General features: G+C 43.5%; 1 protein-coding gene across 1 annotated transcript in view; it reads left to right on the forward strand.

Annotated features, from left to right (window-relative positions):
• Positions 1 to 19,593: 19,593 nt before the first annotated feature.
• PTGFRN (prostaglandin F2 receptor inhibitor) overlaps positions 19,594 to 20,270 on the forward strand; it is an 87,641-nt gene continuing 86,964 nt past the window's right edge. Inside the window, exon 1 of the mRNA XM_036273623.1 lies at positions 19,594 to 19,678. Within this exon, the coding sequence (XP_036129516.1) occupies positions 19,630 to 19,678 (49 nt within the window). The 5' untranslated portion in view covers positions 19,594 to 19,629. The remainder of the gene's footprint in view (positions 19,679 to 20,270) is intronic.

Below are 20,270 nucleotides of genomic sequence, written 5' to 3' on the forward strand. Positions count from 1 at the left end.
CAAAGGAAAAGAGGAAACAGAGGTAGTGTTGTCAGGCTCTGATATTTACACAAGGTAGCAATGACAAGTTAGAGATACAGATGATAAATATAAAAACCACTTTTAAAAAGAATAGCAAACAGCAGGTATATCTAAAAGTCGAAAGAAGAGATAAAATGGAATGCTAAAAAACAAAACAAAGTTCAATCCAAATAAGGGTAAAAAAAAAAAGACAAGAAAAACAAAACAAATAGCAGGATCATAAACAATCTTAAACATACTAAAATTGCATTCAATGTTTTAAGTATCTCAATTATAAGGCAGAGGTTGTCAGAATAGATAGGAAAGCAAAATCCAATTATATACTGTTTACTAACATTGCACTTAAATATAAAGTCACAGATAGGTAAAAGTAAAAAATAAAATAAAATAAAATAGTTCTGGCTAGTTTGGCTCAGTGGTTTGGAGCGTCAACCCACGGAACAAGACGACCAGGGTTCAGTTCCTGCAGAGGGCATGTTGCCTCAGTTGCGATTTGTCCCCGGCCTCGGTTGGGGTCATGTGCGTGGCAACCAGTTAATGAGTCTCTCTCACATCGATGTTTCTCTCTTCCTTCCTCTCTCCTTCCCACTGTATCTGAAGATGAATGCAAAAATATTTTTTGGTGAGGATAAAAAATTAGATTAAATAAAATAAAGATATACTATGTAAACATGAATCTGGAAAAAATATCTGTAAAGCATATATCTGATAAAGGATTTGTATTAAAAATATATAATGAGCCCTGGCTGGTTTTCTCAGTGGTTAGAACATTGGCCCGCAGACCAGAGAGACCCTGGTTCAATTCCCTCTAAGGGCACATACCTTGGTTGCCGTTTGTCCCTGGCCCCAGGTGGGGTCGTGTGGATGGCAGCCAGTTGATGTGTCTCTCTCACATCTATGTTTCTCTCTCCTCCACCCCCCACCTCCCATTCTATCTGAAGATAAATGCAAAAATGTCCTCGGGTGAGGATAAATAAATAAATAAATGAAATGAAATGAAATGGGAAGGACCTGGAGAGTATTATGCTAAGCAAAATAAGCCAATCAGAGAAAGACAAATATCACATGATCTCACTTATTTGTGGAATATAATGAACAAAATAAGCTGATAAACAAAATAGATCCAGAGACATGAAGTAGGGAACAGAATGACAAACCTCAGAGGGAAGGGAGGTGCAGGAAGAGATAAACCAAAGAACTTCTGTGCATATATGCAAAAACCAATGGACACAGACAACAGTATGGTGAAGGCAGGGGCGGGGGTGGGAGGAGCAGAGAGGAGGGTGTCAAAGGGGGAAAAAAGAGAAACATCTGTAATAAAAAAAAATATATATATATATATATATATATATAATGACCTCTTATAATTCATTAACAAGAAGAAAAACAGCCCTGGATAGTGTGGCTCAGTGCTTAGAGAACTGGCCTTCAGACAAAAGGGTCATGGGTTTGATTACTGCTCAGGGACACATGTACCTGGGTTGCAGGTTTGATCCCTGGCCCTGGTTGGGATGCATGCAGAAGGCAACCAATTGTGTTTCTCTCACTCCAATGTCTCCCCTCTCCCCTTCCCTTTCACTCTCTCTGAAAATCAATGGAAAAAAATATACTTGGGTTAGGATTTAAAAAAGAAGAAAAACAACTCAAAATGAGCAAAATACAATTAACACTTGAACAACACAGGCTTGAACTCCACAGGTCCATTTATATGCAGATTTTTTGTTGTTGTTAATCTTCACCTGAGGATATTTTTACATTGATTTTTTTTTTTTTAATTTAGATAAAGTGGAAGGGAGGGAGGAAGAGAGAGAGAAACATTGATGTGAGATCAACACATCGATTGATTGGCTGCCTCCTGCATGACCCTGACAGGGGTGGGGATCAAACCTGCAACCCAGGTATGTGCCTTTGACCGGTAATCAAACGTGTGATCCTTTGGTTTGTGGGCTGATGCTCTATCTGCTGAGCCAAACTGGCCAGGGCTGCAGATTTTTAATACTATACACAAGAATAAACTCAAAATGGATTAAAGACTTAAATGTTAGACTCAAAACTATAAAAGTCCTAGAAGATAACATAGGCAGTGAAATCTTAGACATTTCTCATAGCAATGTTTTTTCTGATATATCGCTTTGGGCAAGGCAAACAGAAGAAAAAATAAATAAATGGGGCTACATCAAACTAAAACATTTTTGCACAGCAAAGAAAACCAACAAAATGAAAAGACAACCCACTGAATGGGAGAACATATTCACCAATGGTACATCTGATAAGGGGTTAATATCCAAAATTTATAAAGAACTTATACAACTCAATACCAAAAAAAGAACAAAGCAATTTAAAAAATGGGTTAAAGACCTGAATAGACACTTCTCCAAAGAGGACATACAGATGGTCAATAGACATGAAAAGTTGCTCAACATCACTAGTCATTAGAGAAATGCAAATTAAAACCAAAGTGAGATCACCTCACATCTGTCAGAATGGCTATCATCAATAAATCAACAAACAAATGTTGGTGAGGATATGGAGAAAGGGAACCCTAATGCACTGTTGGTAAAAATGCAGATTGGTGGTGCAGCCACTGTGGAAAGCAGTATGGAGTTACCTCAAAAAATTAAAAATGGAACTGCTTTATGACCTAGCAAATCCACTTCTGGGAATATATCCAAAGAAACCCAAAACACTAATTTGAAAGAATATATGCACCTCTATGTTCAATGCAACATTATTTAAAATAGACAAGATTTGGAAGCAACCCAAGTGTCTATAAGTAAGTAGATGAGTGGATAAAAAAGATGTGGTAGCCCTGGCTGGTTTGGCTTAGCAGTTAGAGCATCGGCCTGTGGACCAAAGGGTCACCGGTTTGATTCCCAGTCGGGCAGGTACCTGGGTTGCATGTTCGATCCCCAGCCCTGGTTGGGGTCATGGGGGAGGTAAACAGTTGATGTGTCTCTCTGTTGATGTTTCTCTCTCTTTCCCTCCCTTCCTCCCTTCCACTCTGTCTAAAAATCAATAGAAAAATATACTAGCGTGAGAATTAACAAAAAATAGATGTGGGCCCTGGCCGGTTTGGCTCAGCAGTTACAGCGTCGGCCTGCGGTCCAGAGAGACCTGGGTTTGGTTCCCACTAAGGGCATGTACCTCGGTTGCAGTTTGTCCCAGGCCCTGGTTGGGTCATGTGGGTGGCAGCCACTGGATGTGTCCCTTTCACGTCGATGTTTCTCTCTCTCCCTCCTACTCTATCGGAACAAAAAATGGAAAAATGTCTTCGGGTGAGGATAAAAAAAAAAAAATAGATGTGGTACATATGCACAATGGAATACTACTTGGCCGTAAAAAATGCTATCTTACCCTTTGCAACAGCATGGAGAGACCTGGAGAGAATTATACTAAGTGAAACAAACCAGTCAGAGAAAGAAAAGTACTATATGATTTCACTCATGTGGTATCTGATGAACAAAATGGACTAAAAAACAAAATGGAGGACATAGATAAAAAGCAGACTGACAGTTGTCTGAGGGAAAGGAATTGCAAGGCTGGGTGAAAAAAAGTGAAATGATTAAGCAAACAAACAAACTCATAGACACAGATAACAGTATGGTGATTACCAGAGGGAAAGAGGGGTGGGGAAATGTAGAAGAGTGTATTAGGGAGATAAATGGTGATAGAAGGAGACTTGTCTTGGGGTGGTAAACACACAATACAATGTACAGAGAATGTATTGTAGAATTATACTCCTGAAACTCATATAATTTTGTTAATCAAAGTCACCCCAATAAATTCAATTTAAAAAAAAAAACTAAAAAATGAGCATAATACAGTTGGTCCTTGAACAACATGAGTTTGAACTGTGTGGATTCACTTATATGCAGATTTTTTTCAATGAATACAGTAAATGTATTTTGATTTTCTTAGTAACATTTTCTTTATCTTTTTTGTAATAATACATATAACATACACAATATGTGTTAATCAATTGTTTATGCAATCAGTAAGGCTTCCAGTCAATAGTAGACTATTAAGTTTTTGAGTAGTCAAAGTTATATGTGGATTTTTTAAGTGCACAGGAGTGGGCACCCCCTAACCCCAGGCTGTTAAATTGTCAACTATATGTGAATAGACACTTCACCAAAGAAATACAGGTAGTAAATAAGTATATAAAAAGATACTCCACATAGCCCAGCTGGTGTGGCTCAGTGGTTGAGCATCAACCTACACACCAAGAGGTCAACAGTTTGATTTCTGGTCAGGGCACATAACCAGATTGTGGGCCAAATCCCCAGTGGGGGCATGTAGGAAGTGGCCAATCGATGTTCTCTCTCATTGATGTTTCCTTTTTTTTTTTTTTTTTTTTTGCATTTATCTTCAGATAGAGTGGGAGGGAGAGAGAAAGAAAAACATTGATGTCAGAAGAGACACATCGAGTGGTTGCCACCCACATGACCCCAACCAAGGCCGGGGACAAGCGTACCCTTAGTGGGAACCGAACCCTGGACTCTCTGGTCTGCAGGTCAATGCTCTAACTGCTGAGCCAAATTGGCCAGGGCTCATTGATGTTTTTATTTCTATCTTCCTCTCCCTTCCTCTATCAAAATCAATACAGAAAAAAAAAAAAGATACTCCACATAACATAGTCACTAGGAAAATGCAAATTAAAATCACAATGAGATGCTAATGAGGATGTGGAGAAAAGGGGACTCTAGTACACGGCTGGTGGGAATGCAGACTGGTGCAGCTACTATGGAAAACAATATGGTGTTTCCTCAAAAAATTAAAAATGGAACTGCCATTTGACCCAGTGATCCCACTTCTAGAAATATATTCTAAGAAGCCTGAAACACCAATCAGAAAGAACATATGCACCCCTATGTACATAGCAGCACTATTTACAATGACTAAGATCTGGAAACAGCCCAAGTGTCCAACAATAGATGAGTAGATAAAAAAGCTGTGGTACATATACACAATGGAATATTATGCAGCTGTAAGAAAGAAAGATCTCTTATCCTTTGAGATGACATGGAAGGACCTGGAGAGTATTATGCTAGGCAAAATAAGCCAGCAAGAAAAGGACAAATACCACATGATCTGTTCTAACACAATAAGCTGACCAACAAAACAGATCCAGAGACACACAAGTAGGGAACAGACTGACAAACTTCCGGAGGAAGGGGGTTGGCAGGGCAGGAAGAGATAAACCAAAGAACTTAAATGCATAACCAATGGACACAGACAACAGTGCAGTGAAAGAAGGGAGGGGAGTGGCAAGAGCAGGGAGGAGGGTGTCAATGGGGGAAATAATCAGTAATAAAGAAAAGAAAAAAATAACATTGCTAAAAACATGGGACTCACAAAAATAAATAAAAAATAAAATTACAGTGATATTCTACTATAGACCCACTAGAATAGCTTAAATTAAAAATGTCTGCCCGGTGGGTGTGGCTCAGTGTTTAAGTGTTGACCCATGCACCAAGAGGTCACCGGTTTGATCCCCAGTCAGGCACATGCTTGAGTTGTGGGCCCAATATTCAGTGGAGGCTATGCAGGAGGCAACCAGTCGATGTTCTCTCTCATTGATGTTTTTATCTCTTTCCCTTTCCCTTCCTCTCTCTCTAAAATCAATAAAAAGAAAAAAAATTGTTTTTAAATGTCTGACAGGGTCGCTCAGTTGGTTAGAGCATTATCCCCATAAGCCAAGGTTGTGGGTTTGATCCCACAAGGGGATTGTCTGACAATACCAAGTGTTGACAAGGGTGTAGACTGCAGTGGTTCTCAACCTTCCTAATGTCGTGACCCTTTAATACAGTTCCTCATGTTGTGGTGACCCTCAACCATAAAATTATTTTTGTTGCTACTTCATAACTGTAATTTTGCTACTATTATGAATCACCACCGGAAATATGTGTTTTCTGATGGTCTTAGGCAACCCCTGTGAAAGGGTTGTTCGACCCCCAAATGGGTCGTGACCCACAGGTTGAGAAACGCTGGTGTAGAGGCTCTGAAACTCTTATGCCAAATAATATATTCCAAAATATTACTTTGGAATACATGTTTGGCAATATCTTATAAATGTAAACATAAACCCAACATATGATCCAATAATAATATAACTTCCAAGTATTTTCCCAGAGAAATAAAAACATATGTCCACACAAACTTTTTCTTTCTTTTCTTTTCTTTTTTAATCTTCACCCAAGGACATTTCTGCACTTATCTTCAGATAGAGCAGGAGGGAGAGAGGGTGGAAGAGAGAGAGAGAAACATCTTGATGTGTCAACATCGAGTGGTCGACACCCACACGACCCCAACCAGGGCTGGGGACAAATTGCAACCGAGGTATGTGCCCTTAGTGGGAACCCAACCCAGGTCTCTCTGGTCCACGGGCTGATGCTCTAACCGATGAGCAAAACCAGCCAGGGCCACAAACTCTTTCTTGCAAAATGTTCATAGTAACTTTATTCATAAAGGTAGACAAAAAACTGAAATGAACCCAAATATGCATCAACTGGAAAAAGGATAAAATAGTGTTATATTAATATAAGGGAATACTAATAAAAAATAAAAAGAAATGAACTGCTGATACATGCAACAACATGGATGAATATCAAAGCATTTGTGCTGTGTGAAAGAAGCCAAACATATGAAACCATTCTCTATGAATTAATTTATATGAAATTTTAGAAAAGACCAAAACTATAGTGATAGAAAGTGCAGATCACTGGTTGCCAGGGACTGGGTGTGGAGTTGGAAGGGATTGACTACAAAAGAGCATGGGAGCCCTGGCAGGTTTGGCTGAGCGGTTGGAGCATCAGCCTGCGGTCCAGAGACCCGGGGTTCAGTTCCCGCTAAGGGCACATACCGCAGTTGCAGTTTATCCCCAGCCCTTAATGGTTGTGCAGGTGGCAGCCACTCGATGTGTCCCTTTCACGTCGATGTTTCTCTCTCTCTCTCCTTCCCACTCTGTCTGAACAAAAAATGGAAAAATGTCCTCAGGTGAGGATTAAAAAAAAGAAAAAAAAGCATGGGAAACTTGTTGGGGAAATGGAAATATTCTTTTTTTTAAATTTTTTTAAATATGTTTTTATTGATTTTGGGGGGGAGCGAGAGATAGAAACATCCATGTGAGAAACACTGATCAGCTGCCTCCTACATGTCCCCTACTGGGGATCAAGCCCACAACCTGGGCATGTGCCCCGAATGGGAATCAAACCAGTACTTCTCAGTCCATGGGAGGACACTCAATCCACTGAGCCACACCAGCTGGGCTGGAAATATTCTTTATCATGATTGTGGTGGTAATTATATGTCAAGATTTGTAAAAACTAAGCAAACTGTATACTTAACTTAGTGAATTTTATTATATATAAATGATGCCTCAGTAAAGCTCAAAGACAACAATAAAAAAAACAGTAATCATAAGAAAGCTGGAGTGGCTATAGTAGTAACATAATAAAAAGAAGACCTTTCCGCCCTGGCCGGTTTGGCTCAGCGGTTAGAGCGTCCACCTGCGGTCCTGAGAGACCCGGGTTCGGTTCCCGCTAAGGGCATGTACCTTGGTTGCAGTTTGTCCCTGGCCCTGGTTGGTCGTGCGGGTGGCAGCCACTCGATGTGTCCCTTTCACATCGCTGTTTCCCTCTCTCTCTCTTCCTCTCTCTCCCTCCCACTCTGTCTGTACAAAGAATGGAAAAATGTCCTCGGGTGAGGATAAAAAAAAAAAAAAAGAAGACCTTTCCAAGAACCTCTCCCAGAAGACACCCCCTCACAATCTCATTGGCCAGAATTTTTTCACATGTTCATACTTAAACCAATCACTGACAGGGGAATGACATTTCTGAAGATTTGAGTTTAGAGAGCTCACACTGCAGAGCAATCAGGTATTACTTATTGGGACTGGGCATGGAGCCAGCCCCCAGTGAGGCATATGGCTCAATAGAGGTGGATGGATTCCTCAGCAACAGTGAGGTTCTATTGTTCCAGCTGTAAAAGTAAGGCCCCACAGTTCAGTGACTTGATGCCATCAAAGCTTATTTCTCCCTAGTATACTGGAGGCAGTTTTCCTCCATGTGGAGGTTCAGGAACTGTTGTTTCTTCTCATCTTGTGGTTCTGTCATCTTAGGCGTCTGCTTCCAACTAGCAGACTGGGGAAGAGAGTCTGAAGAAGCCACATAACTGCTTTCTAACATGCTCCCCTCAACTTTATACATGTAATTTCTGCTTGCACTTACTGGCAAGACCTAGTCACGTAGCCACATCTAGGGACCTGGAAATACCCACAGGAGAGCTAACTCCCAGTGATAATTCCACACTGTGGAATGGGACACATTTTTGTAGGCAGCTGGTTGTCTGCTATGGTAGAGGTGGGGACACTCACTGTTGAGTGACAGACCAACAGCTTCTACCACAGAAATGCATTATTTACTCTTTCTCAATTATTCCCCAGACAATGTTTCACCATAAATATTATTATTATCCCCGTTTTACAAATGTGGACATTGAGACCCAGAGAGGCTAGATAACATGTGCCAGGTCACAGAGCTTTTGTAAGTGGCAGAGCCTGAATGTTCATCTCCCCTGTGTGACTTGAATACGAATTTCTCAATCCTATTCTAAATTGCCTGAAGAAAAATGTCACCACTTCTTGCTTCATCATTTCACTTTCTGAGTTTCTGCTCAGGTGAATGTCAGAAGGAAAACTTCTGAGAATGGGCCACACAGATGAGGAGTAGGTGCCTGCCTTACACTCACCAAGTTCTCTTTCATTACGGTATCATGGACCATGGAAACCCTAAACCAGCCCTCTTTTCTAGGGCTGGTGTTGACCCACGTCTGGGCATATAAGAAAGTTTAGTGTTAGTATGTCTGTTCAAATAAATTCTAACTCTCTCATTTTGCAGGAATGTGTAATTCCCATGACTCACATGACACCCTTCTCCCAAAATAAATTGTTTCACTGTTTTTGGTTTTATTATTTTTTTAATTTTTATTACCATGCAGTGAGGAATGGCAAATTTTTATTTTTCTTGGTTTCATCATAAACATTGACCACCCCTGGTATTCTTTATAGCACACATGTGCCCAGACTGCAGCAGAAGGATAGTGTAGGGTCTGATGAGGGTTTTTCCAATTTATTAAAATAATATAGTACCATCCACACCTCATTTTTTATAAAAAATAAAAACCCCACTTTCCCTATAACTACCACTGTCAGATGAACAGGTTGGAAAAGAGAATGCTAAATAAGTTCATTCTGATTCGAGGGCCTTGGTACACTGCCTGAAAATGTGTTTGCAGGGGATGAATTTCTTCTCCTAGAAGAGAGAGTCTCATTCAAACCATTCACCTCTTTAATCAGAGCTCAGGAACTTTCCAAGTTAATTTCTTAAGCAATTTTCTGCTGGAAATCCAGCACAGAGGTGGTCATACCCTCCACTTGAAGTGCTAATAATTCACATTATAACTCAGTCTGCTCCCTTGTCTGCATTTTGCATACTTTGTGAAATCATTTTAACATTCCATAATCACTTTAATATACTGTGTAATCTTGGACAAGTTACTTAGGCTTTCTGGGCCTCAGGTGCCTCATCTGTAAAATGAAGGGATTGGACTAGATAAGTGGTTTTAAATTATTTTTTCCTAAGTAAAATTTTACGTGGCATCGCATTAGATAAGAGAGATAAGACTATATCAGTTGGACCTGAAGCATTTATTGAACAGACCTATTTGTCAAGCGTCATGCTGGATGCTGGGATGCAAAGCTGAGTGGACCACAGCCTCTTCTATCATTCTAGTGGGGGATACAGTCACAGAAATACAGGACAGTTGCGTGACTGCAAGACACATGCATTAAATGCAGAGCTAGAGATACGCCAGGGCTTCTGGGGGACAACAGCCTCAGGAAACAGAGGGCTCTCAGAGGAGTAATGAGTAGCTGTAGCAGATGCCCCTCTTCATGTGTTTCCTTCATGAAGCCATGGAGGACAGCCCCATGTAGGCTGCCAGTGGCCCACCCCAAGCACATCCACTGCCTGCAGTAGAAATCTAGACTAGGACTCGTGCACATGGAAGTTGTGGAGTTAACACCCCTGCTGGCCAACCTCAGCTGAATGGGAAAATCAGAGAGTAAGTGCCTGAGCCTCCCCTTCTGTGCTCTGGGGGACAGTACTGAAGCACCTTCTACACAGTTGCCCAGGGTGGTACCCCCCTCGGTAACAATGCTTTATGGACTTTCTCTTGTTTCCTGACTGTTCCCCCTGCTCCCTCACCACTGCTTTCTGAGATCACTTTCCAAATCACAACTCACACCCAAGTCAGTGTGTTGGGTTTGCTTTCAAGGCAATCTAACCTAAAGGAGTGGCCACATGAAGTGTGAAAGGCATTTCAGAGGGAGGGCATGGCAGCAGTAAATGCTCAAGTGAGAAACAGCAGAGTACAGGGAACACTAAGCAGTTCATTGCTGGCTGGACCATCACATGTGAGCTTTGACGACATAGCTTCTGGGGACAATTATCATCCATCTGCCCAGGATGCTCTCAGACCACTGCAACCCTCCAACCATTGTGTGCTCAGAGAAAGCAAGCTGATTCCAATATTTGCTAACTGCTGCAGACAGATGAACAGTGCACTGGGATTCAGGGAGGAGAGGCCACTGCCTGCTGCTCTTGGAAACAATGTCCTCTCTCAGAATATCCGGTGACTGACAGGTCACAGTACCCTCTCTCATCACACCACGCCTTGAGTTCAAGGACAGCTGACATAGCCTACTCACATTCTAGCCTTTCCCTGGCAGCAGAATTCATTGTGATTATTACCTCATTGTATTTAATCTGCAAATGAGGAGTTAGAATTTAAAATGTCTCTTGAAGGGCAGGAGGTGTAAAATAGAATTTTACAGTAGGGAGCATAGAAAACTGGTTCCTACATTGTGCATAATAAAGGAAATGAAAATGAAAAGAGTAAAATGAGCAAAAGGGAAATTAACAGTGGCAAGGTAAGGAGAAGCTGGAAGTGAGGTTATTCAAAATCCCTGCTTTAAGTCCCATTCTTTTCCTAGAGGGAGTGCTGCAGAGTTGAACATTAGCTCTCTAATCACTATCATGAAAAGAAAAACACTGGCAGTTTTAATATTCACAGAGTCCATAGGTAAAAAGAAACCAGTTGCTAAGGAAATGTGCGACTATTTGTAGTACTGAGACCAGAGTAAAATTTCTCCATGGGTCCTGAGCAGAGAGGCCGCCGCCTGCCGTAATGAAGAGCGGCTGTAAACTTGTCCTTCCAGGAAACACAGTGACAAAGTGCATATAGACTGATGGCATCATGTCAAAATGCAATTTTGTAAAAGCAACTTTATGGGGTACCGATATGATATAGCCAGACATCAAGCTTACTGATGGTCTACTTAATTCATAATTCAGGGGTAGATCTTAGGGTATCTAGAAGATGTACAGACTGCATTTACTTCAGGTAATCTTCCACAAATATTGTTTCTCTTAGCTAAGCTTTTAAAAATATTGAGGAGCAATAAGTTTAAACTCATCACCTGGATGGTGTCTGTTCCACAGGGCTGGTTAAGCATAAAACCACCTGCTCTATGGGTCAACCAGCTCACCTGGGGCAGATCTGACATCCTCTGTGAACATGCGGGGGCTACACCTGGACAGACCATAGTGGACCTCTAGTGCTTTCATGGCAGGAAGCCCAAAATTCTTTCAGAAAGTAACTTTGCATTCATCCCAACTCAGAGGCAAATTGGTGATCAAGACTCCACAAGTTTTATTTCATAAAGCATGGATACAATAATTTTAGTCCAGAAAAAAGTATTAAAGCAGGGGCTAAAACCTATTTCCACCATAAGGGTAGAAAAGCCATTTAGTAAAGTACAGAAGTCCCCCATATCCTCAGGGGACATGGTCCAAGACTCCCAGTGGATGCCTGAAATCACATATAGTACTGAACCCTATATATACTATGTTTTTTCCCAATACATACACACCAATGATGAAGTTTAGTTTGTAAATTAGGCACAGTAAGACATTAACAACAGCTAGTAAAATGGAACACAATTATAATATTATACTTTAATAAAAGTTATGTGAATGTGGTCTCTTTCTCAAAATATCTTACTGTACTGTATTCACCCTTCTTGTGATGCTGTGAGATGATACAACGTTGTCGACGAGACGAGTGAGGTGAATGACATAAGAATGATGATGTAGTGTTACGCTACTATTCAGGTTACTTGTACACAAGGACCTCAGTACTGCTGCTCTGACAGCCAAGATAGCTACCAAGTAACTAATGGGCGGAGAGTGTCTACAGTGTGAAGACAGTTCACGCGTCGCTGGATGGAACAAACATTGCGAGATTCATCATACTACTCAGAATGAGCACAATTTAAAATTATGAATTGTTTATTTTTGGAATTTTCCATTAATATTTTCAGACTGTTGTTGATTGTGGGTAACTGAGGCCTTAGAATATAAAACCCTGGATAAGGGACTACTAGACCCATGAAGTGGCTGGCAGGCAAAATGCCACTCCCTGAGCACCTCCCAAGTTTGACAAAGTTTCACAATGTACCCCTCTGGTAAATGACTTGCTGAGAGGGGATTATGAGCTATAAAGTAGATAAAAAAGGAGAGATGTCTATCAAAAAGGATAGCTTTGTTTAGAATAATTTATGAGTCCTGTCCTGTAGAGAGTTGGTAGGTAGGAGGAGGGAGTAATATTTTCAGAATGAAGCCCTGGCCATGCGAGCTTGCTCTGTTCTCTAATACAACAAGGCACATATCCAGCCCAGCCCAAGGGGTGAAAATTCAAGAAAAGGGAGAAGCAGAGACAAAGAGAGTTGGTTGGACTTAGATAAACCACACAATCTTGAGGTTGGAAAGGACTTCCTTCAGGTCAGCTTGTCTAGGGCCTATCTAATGCAGTATTCTCCTATGGCTACCTATATAGGTAGGCATTTAATCTCTGGCTGAATCTTCTTTAGAGAGGAGAGGATACTACTATTAATGAGCTAACTCTGGTCATGACTAACTAGGCCAATTTGGTCTCCTGACTGTTTACTTAGTAATTCAAACCAACACCCTGAAGCAAGTCCATTCCTCTTTTTAAATGACAAAAATTCAAAACAATCTGAAGATAACTACTCAAAGCTCCCTGTTATCTTCTCCAAGTCTTCCAGAAGAACTATATGGAGTAACTCCTCTCTGAATGATAAAATAGATTTAGCAAATAAAAATATGGGATGCCAGCCTGGCCAGATTGAGCATCATCCCATGCACCAAGAGGTTGCCGGTTTGATTCCCCGTCAGGGTACATGCGGGATTGTGGACTCAACCCCCAGTTGGGTGTACGCTGGAGGTAGCCAACTGATGTTTTTTTTTCTCATCGATGTTTCTATCTCTCTCTTCCTTTCCCTTTTTCTCTCTCTAAAATCAATAAAGAAAAAATAAATAAATAAATGAAATGGTCAGTTGAATTTGACAGAGTCCTTTGTTAGTATAAGTATGCTCTATGTAATATTTGGGATATACTATACCAAGGATTCCTTGTTTATCTGAAACTCAAATTTAACTCAGCATCCTGTATTTTAGCTAGCAACCCTCCTCCAGATGCATTTTAGTTTGCAAATGTTCAAATGTTTTTAAAATGTAGTACCTAGCCCTGGTCCTTGTGGCTCAGTTGGTTGGGCATAGTTCTGTACACTGAAAGGTTGACAGTTTGATTCCTGGTCAGGGCCCATGCCTAGGTTGCTGCTTGATCCCCAGTAGCGGATGTGCAGGAGCAACCAATCAATGATTCACTCTCACACTAATGTTTCTCTCTCTCTCCCTATCCCTTTCTCTCTCTAAAAAATCTATTTAGAAAAAAATCTAAAAAAACAAGACAATACACTAAAATAAACTAAAAAGCAAATGTAGTGCCTAGAATTTAAGACAATATTCCCTGAACCCAGAAGTAGAGCTCAAGTGGGTGAGAAAGGCTGGAAGGGGAATGAAGGAGGACATTGCCTACTCCTCCCCCCATCCCTACCCACACTTCTGTGTGAAGACTAGGGTAAAGTGCCTTCCTGGAGGTCATAAAGCTCCTTCTCAAGGCACAAGGTCAGTCCAGGTGGGGCACCTTTGGGTACTACCAAGGTTGGCCACCCTGGTTTTTGGTAAAGAATCTCTGCCAACATCTCGAAGCCCCCTCTAGCTATTTCTAGCATTCTGTGGCAATACTTCTTTTTCATAATTGACTCTGCAGTCTCTATTCATTGTAGGAGGTTATTTTCAGCCTAGTTGATAGTATATTTGAAAAATACTGTACACACAATGGCTTGTGCCTCTCCTATCTACTTACCTCGCTTTGAATTTCCTCCCCTCTTCTGGTGTCAGCCCTTTGAATTCCTTTGCAGCAAGCATTCCAACTCTTGCTTCATTAAGCTAGAATATAAGCTTCTCTAGGGCAAGGGCCAAGTACACTGTTATAATAATAACACCTCACTTTTGTAGAGAGCTTTTACTGCCAATAGTCTTGTCCTATTCCATTTTCTTATTTTCTCCTCTCACTTTTCCACACCAGTGTCCCTGCTGGAGTAAACTCTAGAGGTGGGTGCTCAGGGACACTTCTGGCCTGGCAAAAGTGGAATCAAGGACAGTTGTAGTCATCTAAGAAGACTTTCTCCATTATTCTTCCATTTCAGTCTTTGTTTCTTCTTCTTAATCCTCACCCAAGGATATTTTTTGCATTTATCTTGAGATAGAATGGGAGGAAAAGAGAGAGAAAAGAAACATCGATGTGAGAAAGACACATCAACTGGTTGCCACTGGGGGACAAACTGCAACCGAGGTACTTGCCCTTAGTGGGAAGTTGCCCTAGGCGGAACCGAACCCGGGTCTCTCTGGTCCGAAGGCTGATGCTCTAACTGCTGAGCCAAACTGGCCAGGGCCACTTCAGTCTTTTAAGGCCAGAAGTCAACAGAGCACAGCCCAAGCTTAACCCATTCCAAACAGATGAGACCCCTTGCTGTTTTGCAAGCTTGTCAAATGAGCATTCCACAACTTCCCCCAAGGCCTCACCAGTATTGAATGACTCTCACTCATCAGGAAATGAAGGCTTCCTCTCCCACCCCTCCCTTTTTAACTCTTAATTTCATTCTCTAATTCCATGATTAAATCTTAAATTTCTGATTAGTAAGCCCCTGTTGAACTTAAATAGGGGAAACAGATACCTGGAAACAAAACAAGAACTGTTTTAATGAAAATGAGTAGTGGAATGAAATATTGCTATGGAACACACTCCTTCCCATGCTACTCTGCTGAAGAAGGGTCGGGGTCATCTGGAGACTGTGAGTGTGGGGGTGGGGTGGGAGGGGAGAGTGGGGTCTGGAGAGGTGGCAAAGCTAACTCACCAAGTTTGGGTGAATACTAGCAGCAAATTCATTCAGTGGGACCTTTAACATTTCCATTCTCAACTTTAAATAATAAGGTGATTTTACTGATCTCAGCAGGAAAACCTATTAGGAATGTGGGGATGAAAACCCTTATGAGCTTTTCGGTGGCAATGCCTACAGACACACATGTGTAATCAAGACACAATAATGGCTGGCTACTGTGACCAGAGCCTCCGAGAGTCCCTGTGATGTGGCTAAGGAAACCCATGGTGAACTCACCTCTTTGAGGATGGGTGTGGGTCAAAAGCGCTGTAGAGTGAAACTTCCTGCCCCAGGCAAGCCCATAGACTAAGCAAACTGAGAACAACAGAAAGCCTTACCTGTATAGCAGGTCACTCACTCTGGCATATAAATATCTTTCATAGTAAAAGCATCATCAGATTCCAAAATGATGAATTAACAAATTGTGCTGGTCTGCTCGGGTGCTATGTTTCTTTAATTAGAAAGTATTTTGTCCTTTGGTAGTCAGGGCTATCCAAAGGGTGTGGTGATGTCCAACTGTCTGGAGTTATTAATTTATGCTCATTTTCTGCTACAAAGATGGCTGTCTTGGGCTGACTCTCATGACACAGGTGACTGCCTGCCAACAACAGGCTATCCACTTTAATCCTCATTCTACTTGCCCTGCCTGAACAGTTTTGTTTATTCTTTCTATTTCAACTATTAACCACTGCTATTTCCTTGATTGTAAGATGCACCATTCATTTAATAACTCTTAAGGGTGGGAAGGGGAGGGGAGAATCCCTATCATATTAAATATACAACATCTATTGTCAGCTCATCCCTACACCTCACAGCTAAAGACCTACTGATCCTTCAGGACTTATTTCAATCATTCCCTCTGAGAAGCTCTTTTGTCAACCTTTCCCAGGACTGACCACTCTCTTGTATCACAACTGCATCTTATACATGCTGTCACACCTAGTATAGTCATGATACATAGACTGTAAGCACCTCCAGGGCAGAAAGTGTCTTATTTGTCGCCGTATTCACAGGGTCTAGTCCAGTGCCTGGCATTATTCACTCTATAAATATTGACTGAAACCAACCATGTGCCAGGCATACTTTCAGACTCGCACTTGTTTGTTAAACAAAAGAATTTTTAGCAAGTATTAACTGCAGTGACATGGAAGATACAAAATCTCTTTGGCCCTTCCATTTTAGGCAGAGATGGGAGCAGTATGTATGTTGTGCTGCTTAGCCGGCTCAGGCTGCTATAACAAATACCCAAGACTGGGTGGCTTAGGCAACAAATATTTAGTTCTCACAGTTCTGGAGGTTGGGAAGTGGAAGATCAAGGTGCCCGCAGATTCTGTTCCTGGTGAGGGCCTTTTTCCTTGCTGTGTCCTTACATCGCAAGGAAGAGATCATCTCTCTCATGTCTCTCTTTTTTTTTTTTAAATCCTTACCTGAGGATATTTTTGTATTTATCTTCAGATAGAGCAGGAGAGAGAGAGGGGGTAAGAGAGAGAGTGAGAAAGATCAATATGAGAGAGACAGATTGACTGGCTGCCACCCACACGACCCCAACCGCGGTGGGAACAAAACCTGGGATTCCCTGGTACGGAGGCTGACGCTCTGGCCACTGAACCAAACCGGCCAGGGCTCATGTTTCTTCTTATCAGGGCAGTAATCCCATTCCTGGAGGCTCTATCCTCAGGACCTAATTATCCCCCACCCCACCCCTGAGGCAGGATAGCAAGAAGCTAGGAAAATTCCTTGGCAAATGGAATGGGGAAACAGACAGATAGCTGAACAAACTGGCCGAGAAATTTACAGCCACATACAGAAGGTCACAGAAAGCACCGAGGGGCCTAGCAATGAGCAAAACTGGCACTGACCTTGCCCCTGGGGTGCCTTTATTCCACTGCCACATCGCTAGTCATGCAGTTTAAACCTTTGACCTTTCATATCACTGGTCATGTGATTTAGACCCCCTGACCTTTCCTTGCTAAAGAACATCTAGGTCTCAGTTATATTTCAGTCCCAGGCCCAGAAAAGCAGCAAAGCCAGTCAGCAATGCCAGGATCAGCTGCAATGACTAATCAGTAGAGACAAAAACCCTGAAAGGACACACCTGGAAAAGCTGATGAATATTCTATTGAGATCCTCCCCTAAACTCCCAGCCTTTAAAACACTCAAAATGAAGGACCCACTGAGCGCTCCCCATTCCGGGGAGCATGCCCACACCTTCCCTCCCCCCTACAGGCATGCATCTTCTAACCTCTAAGGGACCCCAGGAGACTTGCAACCAGGGGAGCAATTAATTGACAGCAGCAGCTTGTCCCAGGCTAAACCCCTAAGTCTGTCCCCAAGGCCCCCATTTCTCTGACTCTCCAGTGAGCTGACAGTACCCTGCCTTAGCTCACTTCTTTCCCACAGTTTCTAGAGAGCCAAAGCAGCCCCGCCTAGTCTCTCTCCTGTTGCTTCTTCTATTCTAAGCCCTTCTTTGTTTCATTGTCCCCTGCTTTCATAAGTGTACTCTCAAAATTTCCTGAACTCACGCTGTGACATCTTTCCTGCATGAAGTCAAGAACCCACACATTACAAGCCCACTGAGGCAGACCTGCTCAGGGCCCTGTCCCCTTTCTGGTAACATTCCCAGAGAAATCTAGAGGATTCTGTGCTGAGAAGAAAAGAATGGCAGAGTGAGTGAACAGTATGAAGAAAGGCTTGGTGGCAAGAATGAATTAAAACAATTTTAAAAATTATGTTAGAACATAGATAACATAGAACTTATCCTTTTAACAATTTTTAAATGTACAATCCAGTGGCATTAAGTACATTCACACTGTTGTGCCATTGTTGAATTTTTAAGGGTTCACACCTGGCTGATCACACATTTTTTAATGGAAATAATGATGCATCAAAGTAAAAGCAGTGTTTCCCTCCCCACCTTTGGCAGTTTCCTCCACTAACATATGTGATTTGTTTTGCATATATTGAGAAGCTATAGTGTTGGGGGGCAGGGGACAACAGGGCTGCTCCTTGTATGTTTAAATCATCCTTGTGAAGTTTTAAACAATGGATACCCCCCCAATACCGGGCCTTTTGTTTTCAAATCAAAAACACAAAACCGTATGGGGGGGGGGGGGGGCGGGAGTCTTTATTGGCAACCAGTCGTGTCTACTTAAAGCACTAAATGCAGTCTCGTGAGTACATTCCCTAGGAAGCACTGTAGCTATTAATACACTTGGGTGTTTTCTTTTTTTTGTTTTTGTTTTTTAATGGGTATGCTTGTGGTAAGTGTTCTAATCAGTGCCACAGGCACCCTGGAGAGGGAAGAGGGTGGGCTAGGGAAGGCGAGGCCCACCCAGCCTCAGGGCAGTGAGTAGAACCTGTAAGATCCGGATTCTGTCTTCGCCACTTCACTTACAATCCTTGGGCAAGTCACCTGAGCATTTAAGGCCTTGGTACCATAGAGAGGTTGGAATCCATGGCCTTTAAAGTCCTTCCATCTCTATCCTATCTGAATAATTTTGGGCAAGGGCCTATCTGCTAACTGGTGGGGTACAAGTAGTTGGGACCAGCGAGTGAACGTGTGTGCAGTTAGCTGAAGGAACAGTAAACAAGCGTGGGTGACTCCACAGTCAGTGGTGGAACGCAGGGTGTCCCGGGAAAGGAGCTTAAGTGATGGGATTTCCAGACAAGACTTTCCACGGCCAACTTTTAAAGGTCGGAGGAAAGTTTGTCGTGGGGCGGGGGCCCTAGAGGAAAGCTGGGTGGGCTCCGCCGCCTCCTCCCCTTTAAGCGGGCGGCCCCGGCGCTCCCTCCGTTACCTGGAGCGGGGAGGGGCTTGGGAAAGTTTGTGTTTGTTGCTGGCAAGGCGCCCGATGGGAGGCGCGGGCGGGCGGGCGCTGCGGTTCTTCTCTTTTGCTTTCGGGAAGCGGCCGGGGCAGCACGCTCAGCGCAGCGGGACGTCTCTGGCGCCCGGCTCCGGGTGCCCGGCGGGCCGGAGGAGGGCGGGAAGAAGGTAGGCGGGGGGCGGGAGCGAGGGGCGCACGTACGCCCAGCGCTGGGATTGCTCGGCTGGCGAGGAGAGCGGAGCAGGCGCGCGGCCCAGGCGGAGGAGCGCTGACTCTGGAGCAGCCGGAGCTGGAGGAGGAGGAGGAGGAGAGGCGGCGGGGAAGGAGGAGGAGGCGGAGAGTCGCTCCCGCCGGGCGAGCATGGGGCGCCTGGCGCCCAGGCCGCTGCTGCTGGCGCTCCTGTCGCTGGGTGAGTGCACGCGGGGCTCGGCGGGGCGAGGGGGGACCTGCAGGCCCATGGGGTGGGGTGGGGGGGCTTGATGGGGCGCGGCTGCGGCGCGCGCGGCCTGGGGCGCCAAAGGTGCCGGGGGCCGCTCCCAGGATACCCGGCCGGGATATGCAGGCGGCGCCGCCGGGCGGGGAACGGCCGCGGGGCCACCCGGAGCCAGGCGCGAATCCAACCCGGCCGCACGCGGGATGTCAGTCCTTGCTCCGCTAGGCCGAGCCTCGCCCCCTACATGAACAGGGGGAGTGGCCCGTGACCGGCTGCCCTCAGCCCTCCCTACCTGTTGTCAGCCCGGCTCACCTTGAACTCCCGGCCCGGAAGGTGCCTGTGGTCCCTGGCCACTGTCCTCAGCTTGGGAGCACAAATATGCATCTTTGATCTGCCCAGCCATCGCGGAGACCGGCTCACTTGCTCCTCACACAGACAAACCCAGGTTGAGTTGTCTTTCTAGGGAAGCGGGAGAATTCACCAACTTCCTTGTACAAAGGTCACGGGTTGGCCCAGAGCGCTAAATAAAAATCGGTGTTCGAGTCCTTCTGTCATGTTCACTGTGGAT

This window comes from Molossus molossus, unplaced genomic scaffold, assembly GCF_014108415.1.
Source record: "Molossus molossus isolate mMolMol1 unplaced genomic scaffold, mMolMol1.p scaffold_m16_p_20, whole genome shotgun sequence".
In the NCBI taxonomy this organism is placed as follows: Eukaryota; Metazoa; Chordata; class Mammalia; order Chiroptera; family Molossidae; genus Molossus; species Molossus molossus.